The sequence below is a fragment of the Lagopus leucura genome, unplaced genomic scaffold (genome assembly GCF_019238085.1).
Source record: "Lagopus leucura isolate 7727_CA_CO unplaced genomic scaffold, USGS_WTPT01 Super-Scaffold_100008, whole genome shotgun sequence".
NCBI lineage: Eukaryota > Metazoa > Chordata > Aves > Galliformes > Phasianidae > Lagopus > Lagopus leucura.
In genome coordinates this window covers 8,167,398-8,180,992 of record NW_024962265.1, presented here as the reverse complement: position 1 = coordinate 8,180,992, position 13,595 = coordinate 8,167,398, and the positions used below count along the sequence as shown (strand labels likewise).

Below are 13,595 nucleotides of genomic sequence, written 5' to 3'. Positions count from 1 at the left end.
ATGCAGGAATGCTAATTTTAGCTTCAACATGAATCTTGTAAGTCACTGGAGCTGCAATTAGTCACCGGCATTGAATGTTGAATTTGTGCCATTTTCTACAGTGTTAATACAACCATGACTCTAATGGAAGGCTGATTTAAAACAAAATATGATGCTCAGTCTACTGTTTATTAGGAGGAATAGTACATGGAGTGAAAATTATTGAGATAGGGAGTGGACTCACAAAAACAAAGATGCTTTAAAGACTTGAAATCTAAGCCAAGGGAAATAAAACAATCATATTTGTGCATAACTGAGTAGAAAAAAAAAGGAATGCGAAAAGCTAGACGCTGTTGATTTTGTGCAGTTGCATACCAGGTATACCATGTAATACTGGCTTGCCATCATTCTCTTTCTTTACTGTACATTAAAGTAAATAGTAAAGCCAATCCCTTGAGAGTAGCTATGACACAAATTCAAGTTGCTCCAGGCACTAATTTATACACTGGACTTTTACACATACTTTTTTTTTCTTTCTTTCTGTTTGTTCAGGATACAAGTTGGGGCAAGATGTGGAAGCCTTTCTTGTTTTTCCTTTCAAAAAGTGTATGTCCCCAGGGTAGCTCATCACCTGTGAACATTAGGAGCTTCGAAGATCAGGAAATGAGGCACACTGAAGATTAAATTTTTGTTGTTGCCTCTTTTGAATAGTTTCACTTTTAAATACAATGCAAATAAAATTTGTAGTCACTAAGCAATACTAGACATAAGTAGTCCCAGAGAACACAGTGTATCTGGTTATGTGTCATTTTCCAAAGGCTTCTGTGATAAGAAAATCTGCAGGCTTCTGAGACTACTGCTGTCCCCTTGGATTTGAAGTTGTGATTAAGTGCCGGAAAGTTACACATTAAGGATAAAGTGGCTACTCTTAGGCAGAGTTCTTACAGAAATAAGAATCAACTTTGTTTTTCTCTCAATTTCTTCTTCCCTTAATTTCATCTCACAAAACATTTTTTGTGAAGGAAGAAGGAAAAACAACAAACACAATTCAATTACATAAATTAAATCAATTATATAAATTAAGTCAATTAGATTAGTTTAATTAGATTAACATATGCCAGGTGCTCCATACATACATATTCTATGAAACTAAGTATTACTAATTCAAATATACTTAATTTATTGAAATCCCTCTGTTCTGGATAGGAGTCTAATTGCATTCACTGTCAGATACATCTTTTCAAATGAAACATCATTTTAAGGCCTGGACCTGTGAATGTTTGTATATCTTCAACTCAGATGTGAGTACAACTTGGTGATGGACTTTACTTGGCTACAGTACTGATACGAAGAATTGCTTATTCCTGCTCTCATTTTGCTCCCAGATGTGCTGGCGCAACCATCTGTGAGGGCACACAGTAAAGTGGGCAATTAAAATACCTCCAGAGTCACCTAGTTCTGAGTCTGAAGAAACAAGATGTCACACAGTGGTAAAGCAGTTAGTGTGATACTTGAATCTTGTCTTACACAAACTCTGCTCTCATGACGGCTGGGCCAACTGTATTGAAAAATGAAACTGGAATGACTAATGACTACTTCAGCTTAGACAGAAAACAAATAAAACAAAGTCCTACCATAGGTGCTGTGAAGAGCAAAAATAAATAAATAAGTAAATAAAAATGGCAGGGAACTGGCAGTGAATGAATATCTCACTGAACTCATGCTCTGGCACCTACCTACTAAAAGAGAAGCTGTCAGCAATTTAGGATCGTAAGGGCTTTTCCCTCGGCCGTTTTCAAAATGTGAATCTTCCATCCTAAAAATGTTGTCCTGTGGAGTGGAAAAAAGAAAGGAAAAAACAATTTTATTTGATGAAATGAAAAATAAGTTGAATTAAATAGAGTACTGTATATGTAATGCATACTGTTTGGTGGTTTGTTTTTTTTTTTGGCTCAAGAGAAGTGAAATTACACTAGGAGAGTATCTGAAAAAAGTCCCCATTTTCTAATCAGTATTGTGCTGATGGTACTCAAAAGCACAAATACATGCACACAGCTTGTGCCTCATCTAGTCTACTTCACAAACACTTTCCCTGGTTTCATTGAACAGCCTGCGCTTTCACAAAGAATATGCCTGTGTAATTTCAACTGAAGAAGCTGGAATTTCAATGTTTTGACTGAAAAAATGAAAGTGTAGATTAATGTGTTACAGGATGCTAAACCTGAACTTGAGTTCTCAGTGACCTACTGGTTTTACATGATCAAATACAATTTTAACTTCATCAGCAAAGCTGTTTTTCAGTAATGTGCAATGCAACTTTTACAAAATGGCAGTTGGGGGAACAGTACATGGGGTTATAAAACAAGATTAAAAAAGGCCTCAGTCAACACTAACTCAAATCAAGGTCAGTAAATCCAAAGCAATTGGCTTTTCAGTACATTTAATGATTTTAATTTTAACTAGGGGACCAAATCTGCCAATCAAACATAATAGTTTGTTTACTTTATGTTTTACACTAAGGGTAAAACCAGAATAATAAATGCTTTTTGCATAGTAGACATTATGTTGATAGAAGAATTGCACAGGGCACAGTAAAAGCTAAAATTTCCATTTTTCCATCTGCACTGCGGTTAATTTCCATTGACATCTAACTATATCATGGAACTCTAAAGCCAGGACACACTCTGGCAATAATTCTGGGAATTATTCTATGCACCCAGTTCTCAGTCACTAATACCTAAAAATTCTTTGAGGTAGATAACGAAGGCAGTATTTTAATAAATATAAATTAAATACGAATTTCTTGCTGTCTGATCAGAGATAATTATCTGTTTTAAGAAAAAAAAAACTAAAATAAGTAGCGTGGAATATGACTAAAGTATATGTATTCATAGAATAAATCAACTGAGAAAATATTAAAATATATAGAAATATGTAGCTTCCATTTGAGAGAAGACTACTGCCAGCACAGGCTGTTACTCAGCTTTAGTTTTATCTAAACAAGTCTTGAAAACCTTCCATTGCACCCTTAATGATTTTTTTTTTCTCTAAAAACAAAACAACAACAAAAAAAAACAAACAAACTAACAAACAAAAAAAAAAAAACTAATCCTTTTTTTTCATCTGAGGAATCATTTGTGGCTTTCAGTCCTTGTTATATTATCTACTATGATGTGGAAGAATGAGAGTAACTACCCTTAAAGTAGTTACAAGCTATTCTTAAGTTGCCCATTTTCCTTCTCTTCTCTGTACTAAATCTCACACAAGAACTTCAGAACAGAGAAGCTTCACTAGTGTGTGAACTCCAGAAAGTATATTGTATTGTCTTGTGTTCGAAAGTAAAAGCTTCAATTAATTGTACACAATTATTTCATTCTCAAGGATAATGCTCCAGAGCTCAGTGCTAGATCTTTGGCGCTCCATAGTGCTGTTGTAGGATGTAAAATATAAAAATAAACTAACTCAATTACTTTAATTATATATATATTTTTTTAATGTGAAGATCAATCATACAAATAGCTGATATTTTCAAGGGAACTCCAGAAGCTCTTAACATTTCACTTCATTTACTGGTGAAAAAAGGTGAAGGGAAAATGGACTGTTTAGCAGAACAGCCTATCTGAAGAGATTTCCTACTTTGAAAGATAAAAACTTGGGGCAAACTTTGTGAAATTTGATCCTAGAATTCAAGCACAATCTTGTAGATGTAGCCTGCTTGATTATATTTGTATAGTCATCCTGTATCTGTAATATCTTGCATAATATTAAATTTATTACTTTCCTTTTGTCCTTTCTACTTTTGAATAGTCCAGACACATTCCTCACTTCTCTGCAATTTTCTGACTTTACTCCTTCTGACCAGAAATGATTTAATAATGAAAAAGATTTTGTTTTAAATGCTGTACGTACATATATAGAACTTGCACAATAAATAAAAGCAGTAAATTCAGGAGAATGCCCTACTTCAACTACAGTAATATAAAAAGGCACTAATGCTACAAGCCATTATTGAAAAATGTTATTAACAATCTACATTTACTTGGGATTTCTTCTTAGTAGATGATAATTGCTCAACATGCACACCAATGGATATTTGATAAGGCTATAAAGTCAGTGGCAGGACAGTTAAAGCAGAAGATATTCCCAAGATTATTCCATTTGTCATTATGGACAAATAGGAAACAGATGTGGAAAGTGATTTGATATAGGAAGGATCTGATTTTTTACTATATTCCTCTGGTTTATGTCACTGTAACTTCACTGATATTGGTATATAGCAAGCAAAAAAGAGTGGAAACTGGGTCAGCCTAAGTCAAAAATGATCTACCCTTTTCTTTGTGACTGTAGAATAAACCATTTAAAATAGGAGGTATGACAGGGAAATCCCACAGTGTTTTCATATTTCAGTTAAAATGCAATGTAGACACACATTATATATAATAAGTTTCCAAATGTATCAGTGACTAATAACTATGATAAATATATCACTGTTAAGTGTCAAATGAATGTATCTTGGATAGCCTGAAGCCCCAGAGAGTTTTGATAAGCATACTATGGGAAGTCTAACCTATCACAAATAGGGCAATATGCCCAAATACCTTTTAGAGTATTGAAGTCAAACCATCTCTGTCTGTACACCAAAAATACAGTCAACAGAGAAATAAAACCTTTCCTATGTACTCCTCTCTGTCCCATCTCCCCCTGACCTCAAGTGGAAGACTAGAAAGGTTAGATTGTAAGTGATACCATAGAATCACAAAATGTTATGCGTTGGAAGGACCCTTAAATAAGACAGCTCTCAGGTCTTGTCAGAACTTTACTTTCCTCCACGCTGAACAGTTCCAACTCTCTCAGCCTGTCCTCATCTCATTGATATATTTCTCTAGATGGCTTCTTGAAATATGTGCTTTCCTGTAGTGCACAGTTTGATAGACGTCAAGACTTGGCCAGAAAGAAATATATTTCAGACCTTGAAATAAATGTAAAAGTTCTGATGATTGCCATTATTTTACTCCATTATTTTACAGGCTATCGGGATTCACTTTCAAACATCTGAAACATGTCTGGAATAAATTTCGTATATCATGATAATGAGTGGTGACAAGACATTGCTACTTGACAACACTTATTTCATAACTGGCAATAGAATTCAGCCAGCCAGTACCATACCAACCTAAAGTTATATATTTGTGTATATAATGCATTAGATAACATTACACACACACACAAGGGCTGGTCCAAAACTAATTCCTCCTATTTTATTATGTTGGCCCATGACATCAGAGGTGGATGTTGGTGGTATGACACTAGAGGTTGAAGCTTCCCAACAGTATTTTGCTATGTTTTGTCACCATGTGACAGATGACAGCAAAAGGGAAGTCTGACAAAAATGGCATCTGACATAGAAGTATTTATGAAGCAAAGATGTGTCACCAAGATTCTCCATGTGGAAAAAATTACACCCATTGACATTCATTGATGCTTGCTGTGAGTGTATGGACACCAAACAGTGGATGTGGCACAGTGAGGTAGGTGGTGGGTGGTATGTTTCAGCAGTGGTGACAGCGACAGCAGATCATCTCCATTGGTGCATATTTTTATGATTGCAGCGTACAGGCTCTTGTTCATAGGTGATGAAAATGCATAGCTAATGGTGGTGACTATGTTGAAAAACAGTATTTTGCAGCTGAGAATTTTCTCTATGAAATAGTGTTATTGTGCTCTTTGTGTCTGTTAAGTGTTGTAGTTTTCACAGAAATAAGCAGGAGGAATAACTTTTGGAGCAACCATATATATGTAAACATAAATGTATATCCACATATATATCCACATATACATAAATCTGTATATATACCCAGTATAGAAACTTCTAATGCCTTTTCTTTGCATCTGTTTCAGCTGCCACCCAGTCCAGAACTCTCTCAATAAAGCAAGGAGATGAAAGATAACAGCACACACTAACAGTTTTTTGTTATTATATTTTAAATATTCTTTCCTAATTTAGTACTGTTTATGGCTAGTAAGAAAACTGGTGATTATTGGAGAAGAGACAATTTTTTTTTCTTGGGCAATTCACACAGAAACTGTTGTAGAATTGCAGAATTTAACACAACAAAATTACTGCTGGCCGATGATGAATTAATGCAGTGCAAGTACATGATCTGAAGAAGCTATGTTGATGGAATGCATACAGTCACAAAAGAGGTATTACAGGCTTAGTTTATAAGGTATGGAAGATATAGAAGGATTTGACAGCAGTGATGCTCCTCAGCTGTGCTAGAGTGATTGAAGGAACTCATATCCTTACTTTTGTAACCCTCAAACCATAAATACCAAGGAGCGCATCTCCAAGGCACCTTCAAGGGGCTAGCTGATCCTCATGACAAGCTGATGAACAATCATGTGGGATGGTCCAGAAACATTCAAGATGCCAGGACACTTTGGAAATAAGTTAAACATATTTTGTTTATCTTGTAAAGGTAGTTTTGGCCACATCTGTGAACACTATTGAGGCTAATATTTCCCTGGCCATTCTCACAGATTCTGTTGTACTAATACAAAGAGTTTTATATAAGAAACAGATTGGGGAAAGAAAGGAAGGAAGGAAGGAGGGAAGGGAAGGGAAGGGAAGGGAAGGGAAGGGAAGGGAAGGGAAGGGAAGAGACAACAAAACTGAAAAAACAAAATAACCTGCCTGGAGTATGACAATACATGGAGAAGGTGATCCATTTGAAGGACTTTAAGGCAGACGGCAATGTCTCTTAGCTGAGACAGAAGTTGCTGGCAGTTAAATCTGTACTCAGCATCAGTGAGAACAAAGGGAAAAGCCTCACTTCCTGCTCAGAGAAAAAAAAACTATAGAGAAGGTTTGGATTTATCTCTTCTACACAGAGGCATTAACTGCACATGATATATTTGCTGCCCAAATCACAGTCAGCAGAAAGCAACAAGTACCTGTGAATGACGAGTCAGCCCAATCAAGAACAGTAACTCCCAAGGGCAAGGTCACTCTTCATTGACCATAGAAGATGCTTCATATGAACTTAGGTCTGAGCAAACAGGATGTAGCCCTTCTGAAATGAATACTGCTGAGGCAGCTGATAGGATACATCTGACTTTGAGAACACAGGCTGATGATTTTACATTTTTTTCCTTTTTCTTTTTCCCTCTCCTCTTCCATATAATTCATTTTTTTCATTATTTTCCTCTAGTTCAATAAAACTTTCTGAGCACATATTTTATGACTATATGAAAGATATTTCACAAGTCTTTTAAGTACCTTTCAGTCTATGAGAAGTGATTTATTTATGAATTGTGTTACTTTTCAAGAAGAATTTTAAGTGGAACAACTGTGTGGGATATGGCTATGTTGTTATTGTTATTATATTTCCTATTTCACACTTAATCTATTGAATAATGAAAACTGTTAAATGTGAGGACTTTGGTTTCAGGTTTGGGAATCACAGTGTTATGGAACTTTTAATAAGAAACTTTTATTAAAGTCATCCCAGTGGAATGCCTTATTTTTTAAAAAGTGCAAGTGTAAATAAATATAATGTGAGAAATTATGCAAAAAAAATAGAAATATTAAAACAATTGTAAACTTTGAGGGAAGTGTTAGCCATTGGGGAAATAGGTGAAAAGTGACTGAAGCAATAATGCAACTATTTCAAACTATTAATTATTAAAATAAAAAAGGGGGGAAAGAAATACAAAGAGTCTCTGACTTTCAGTATTCAGTCTCCATGTGTTTTTACTCGCACATGTTTGGAGGATACTGGACTCTGGAACACCATTATTATATTTTGTTTTCCAACTTGAGGCTCAGCAGAATCGAGCTATCGGAAACCGGCTTTAAAACCCTGTGGGAAATCACTCTTAAGTGAGAAATTTTTAGCAAAATGCTGTTCCTAAAAAAAGGTCTCCAGCTTCTGTAGGACCTGCCTCTTGGTTTTCTATGCTGTAATAATGGCAATTGAGAAGGATCTTTGTTGAAGAAACTGCAAAACTAATGGTAAGTATCTGCCCAACTCCCTGTGCCTGTCCTCAAAAAGCTTGCCCAGATTCTTGATCACTGCAACTCCTCTCCTCTCTTCCTTTTCAGACCCCAAAACATGTTCTGAACTCAACCACACTTGCAGAGTTCACTGAAATTTGGATAGCTGAAAATGCTATTTTTGACACTGAGCTGAAAGAGCTGTAGTGATCATCTTTACCTCCATGCTTCCTTTTGTAGATTAATGAAAACAGTACAGAGTTCTAGATTTCTGTGTCTCCTTTTATCTCAATATGTCACTCATACTGACAAGTTTTTCTGGCTTACAATGTTCAGAATATATATTAAAATATAGTAGACAACTTGGGTAAAGATTGGAAAACTTGTCTAACTAGACTGAACCAAATTTAGACAACTCTCAATAGTTCTGGTTGAATAAAATATCGGAAGTCCCATACTTCTCTGCTACTTTTTGAAATTAAATGAATTAATATTCATTAAGTTATCAGAAACCTTTGCAAAGAGGGAAGTGTTTTATATCTGTCTGTCATCCATCTATCAATCTATTTAATTATCTATCTACATTATTCTAATTCAGTTAATTTAATGAAAGGGAAAACAGCCAAATGGGCTGTTCAGAAACAGCTATTTTAATCTATTCATTATCTCTAGTTTGATTCTGTCTGTCTCTAACTGGAAGACAAAGAAATTGATACTGTTAAATAGCGAAGATTTATTCACTAGTATGAATACTTATATTGGTATTTATATGAAGAATAGCATCTTTCAAATAACTGTGCAGCATAAGTGGTAGGCCGAGCCAAACTGAAAAAAGAAGTATACATTTGTGGGCCAGTCTTATCTAACATACGTGCAAGTTGGGTTTCGTTTTGTTTTTCTGAGAAGCTATTTACCCATTTGCAGTAAGCCTAAAATACTGACTAAATTAGTACATTAGGGAAAACATTGTTCTAATTCTGGATAGCACAAATAAATGAGTAGACATGAACAATACCAAGGTATTTCATTTTAGAGTCATTATCCCTTTAGCAAAACTTTCAAAACATTCACACACATAAAAACAAACAACCAAAAATAGCACACTGTTAATAGGAATGACATGCTAACCTTAAGTGATTAGTAAAGACACCAAAAATGCTATCCCAATAGCATACCAGACATTAGATACCATGAAGGATATTGAACAATTCTCAGAGGACACTGTGAATTAGAATGTCTTTGTACTGCAGCTTTCTGTGTTGTCAAGTGTAATACATCACCTGAGATCACCGTCTGACTCAAATAGGATGACCTCTGAAAATATAACTACCATACAATGACTGTCTGTTCTAGTCTAGTTATTAAGTGGTCTGCATATGTAAGCAATAAGATACATAAAGCTAAAACCAGTACATGAAACTAAAAGTCTCAACTCTTTTACTGTTCTTATTCTTACCCCCAACATATTTTCCACTAAAAACATTTGGAACAGATTCTAATTGCTTTAGCAGATTCTACTATTATGTTAAATAAATTATTGGGCCAAAGTCTATTACATGATTGTACTAGTTTTCTATGGTTATTTTTAGCATTCAAGACCACTTCTTTCCCCCTTTGTCTTCTGGATTTCCTGTAAGTTATTAGACTGTGGTGAGGTCAGGCATCAGAGGAAATAACAGCAGTGCTAACTCCTAGACTCAATGTTTTATGAATTACTGAGCATCCGTGATGTAATGGCAATAAATCTAACCCAATCTCATTCTTATGTCCTGTTGTAAATAAATGAAGTTAGCAAAGGTGTTATTTTATTCAAGAGCCTTCCTGATGAGAACGAAAATGTTTCCCCCAGGGGACTGTTTGTAAAACTGCCTCCATAATTAGGGTGCCGTTTAACAAGAGAAAGGTTCTTCAGTTTTCCTGGGGAACTTTCATGTCTGTGTTGGGTTTTGTCGAGGGTATCTTATTTACAACACAAAAACAACTGCAAATTGGGGAAGCAATGTATAGAAAGGACCTAGTCAAGTGGAGTTAACATATTAAGCATATGGCCAAGATTGTCTGATTTCCCAAGTGATTTTGCATGCCCCCAAGTCGAGCACCCAATTTAAGACTTGCTCAAGGGCTTTGATTTTCACAGAATGCCTTCTGGGCAGTTTAAAATTCTGATACTTGAAACTATTAGTCACTTCTGAAAAATTTACTGATATGTCTTCATTGCTTTTTAGCCTGTTTTTCAGTTCCCAGTGTGGAAACATTCTCTGTGAGCCCAAGTCCTCACTAAAGGTTTCAAAAATCTGACTGTGAGTGACAGAATGAGAAGAAAAACTAAAAAAAAAATATTATGAACTCCTTTTTTTATCCTCCCCAACTACAATAAGCTGTACTGAATGTGCTTTCAAAGAATTTGTGTAAGAAATCATAGAGCAACAAAGAATTATATTCTCAGAAAATACTGGAGCAACTACTATGCTTTTTTTATTTGAAGTATTGTCAACTAACTGCAATATTTCACTCAGAGAAGCCTGTAAAGTGTCAGGTCTAGCCCTGTGTCTGATAAGTATTCAGGTTAAATGAAAACAAAACAACGAACTGAACAAGGTCTGGAATAAGCAAGCTGACCCTTTCTGTAGTCTATTTTTTTCTTCAGTAAGGGAAAACCTACATTTAAAATCTCTCCAATAAGCACTTATTTTGTCTTCGTACCCTTCACTTTCAGCATGACTTCATCCAGCCCTACTATGCAGCCTCATTTTATTCTTCCTCATTAGCAAAAAATAATATCTTCAACATGTTAATAACTGGTATTGCATTAGAGAACAATACAGTTGAAAAGCTAACTTCACAAGGAGACATAACTAACAGTAGACATAATTATAACCAGTCTCCATGACAAGTTGCAATTATTCCTCATGGTACTGTGTTTGAGAAAAATATATTTTTCATGCAGGTTTAGGGTTTTTTTATTAGAAAAGTTGAGAATGTTTGATATTTTCTCAGTGCAACAAAAACTTTGCTGACATAAAAAAAAAAAAAGATGAATTTAAGTGCTTTTGATTCAAGATGACAACAACAACAACAACAACAACAACAACAACAACAACAAAAATTCTCTTCTTAGCCTGCTTCTCTACCTTGCCTGATTTTCTAGGATCTAAACGTCCCCAGAAGGGAAGAGAGTTAATGAAGCTGACAAAGAAAATAAACACTCAGCTCATATGTACACTTCTACATGTACACTCATAAACAGGAATGCACAGAGCTGGCAACTCTCATTAGCATAACTACTGATAGGTGTATTTTTGAAAAAGATATGTTGTCCTTTCTTTAACAGAACTTTGACTCAAAATCCCATCTGCAAAGATCATAGTATAGTATTGTATGATATTGTATTGAATTTTAATGTACAGTATGGTACAGTAAGTATAATACAATATAGATAATCTTTGAATTTTGTAGAATAAATTTAACTAGCAAATGCATCAATTTCATACAGAAAATAAGCTTCTCAGAACTCCTTTGAGTTCTGTAGACTTATGGGATAAGTTTCTGTGGCCAGTTTTAATGAAATCTAAATGGTTTTTTTTTTCTTAATTCACCACAAGATCACAGCCAAAGTGTGGAGTGGATTAGGATAGGCAGGATCTGTCATTATGGTAAGATGAGGGTTAAGGACAGTAAGAATAGATTCTATAGAATTCAACTGAGGGTGAGTGCCATCCCAAGAGAGGTGTTGTCCCTGAGACCATCATGCATATATTCTCAAATTCTGCTTTCTGTTGGAGTCTCATCCTGAAGCTTATAGAAGTCAAAGAAAGATTCCCCTCAAGTTCAGTGAACGCCAGAGGAACTGTACTCATATCCCTTGCCATGTTTACATGTTAAGTTGGGGTCACAGCAAATCCTTCCAAATGACTAGGAATTAGAACAGTTGTGCTCCATCACTATCAATTTAAAGGTTTTGAAGTGATGAATATACAACTTTTAAACTTCCATCAGTACAATCACCCTTCTGCGTTTTGTTATCGTAAAAGTAATGGCAATAAACACCAAGAAGAAAAATTATGTTTTCCTAATTCATACTGATTACTTGTTTTAGAATATCCAGTGGAAATGAAAACTTCATTTGCATTTATGAAGATAAATGTTTAACCACACTTAACTCTTGATCCTTGAAATATATAATCACACACAAACACATATATGTACTAGTAAAAATAGTAAGAGCTGAAATACTGTGTCACCTGCGGTGTCAAATTGTCCATTTAATTTGTTATTCATAAATATTAGCATATTTAGACACTGAGTTGAATTTTCTCCACAGCTTCACTTGTGCAACTCCAGTAAAAGACAATGTAATTAAAAGGAAAAAACAATTTTTAGATATTAAGTAGGACAAATATCAGAGTCCACTTTTTTTTTTTTTTTTTTTTTTTTTTTTTTGCATATCTTCATTCTAAATGTTGTTTGGGTTTTTAAGATATTGAGTTATTTCTAAACTAATGTCACAGATTGAAAACTAAGAGTTTCCTTACTGTAAGTTAGTCCTGAGTCCACAAAAACTGATCCCAACTAGTAGGAGAAAATACATGTCTTTTATTTATTTATTTATTAAAATCTGCCCAGATCATCTGCAAGATAATGCTGCTCAGGTTTCTATCACTTTGCCTGTAAACTTTTCAACAGGAGGAGGTGTTTGTGCTGCTTGAGGCACCCTCTGAACTCATCTGAGCTTATCCTTTCTTCATAGATGAAGCTTTGTTTACCTAAGATTTGCAAACTGATTATAGGCTCCTGAGAAATTAAAGTGTGTTTTTGAGACATTGTCAACTCTAACTGGTTCCTATCCAAGCAAATCCCGTGGAAAGTGGAGACCTCAGAAGCATGGCCTTGTATGAGAAATGACCAAACATCTACTGGAGTTTCTTGTAAGAAAAATCACATAAAGTCTAGCAAGGTCCACCAGCCATTTTTAGAGATGCACTGAAAAACAGTGTAAATGAAGTATAATTGCCCTATTCCTTTCCTTTTGTATGCAGGCATTAAAATTAACACTTACAAATGGAATCTGAAATATAATAGCCCAGCTGTCTTCCTGTTTCAGGAGGTGTTAGTGGTAGCAGAGAAGTCAAATTGCAGGATTTGCATTTTATTCTCATACCAATGACTAAGCATCTGCTCCAGTTCAGCCTGTGGCACTCTCATCTCAGCTTTCACTGGGCGCTGATTAAGGCCTCAAATGACCAGAGGAAGCATCTCTTTTTGTATAAAGAATGGGAGATTTAAAATTATATTTCTGTCTGAAAATGTTTCATTTGTCAGTGCTAGAAGTAAAATCTCATATTACTAATTAAAGGCAGTTGGAATAAATTGGAACAGTTTATGCATTTGCTTCAAGGACTTTTTGACACTTTGTGTATAGCCATTTCCTTCTTTATCTTTCCAGAAAAAGCAATTCCGACAACAATATTATATTACCTCATTTTATAGATCAAGAACAAGGTCTTAAAATCACAATAGCTTTTTTTTTTCTCTCTCTTCCTTCCTTCCTTCCTTCCTTCCTTCCTTCCTTCCTTCCTTCCTTCCTTCCTTCCTTCCTTCCTTCCTTCCTTCCTTCCTTCCT

General features: G+C 35.0%; 1 protein-coding gene across 1 annotated transcript in view; it reads right to left on the bottom strand.

Annotated features, from left to right (window-relative positions):
- The window catches only part of SEMA3A (semaphorin 3A), a 170,913-nt gene that overhangs the window by 68,150 nt on the left and 89,168 nt on the right, over window positions 1-13,595 (bottom strand). The window contains exon 5 of the mRNA XM_042872901.1: window positions 1,716-1,809. Coding sequence (XP_042728835.1) covers window positions 1,716-1,809 — 94 coding nt within the window. The remainder of the gene's footprint in view (window positions 1-1,715; window positions 1,810-13,595) is intronic.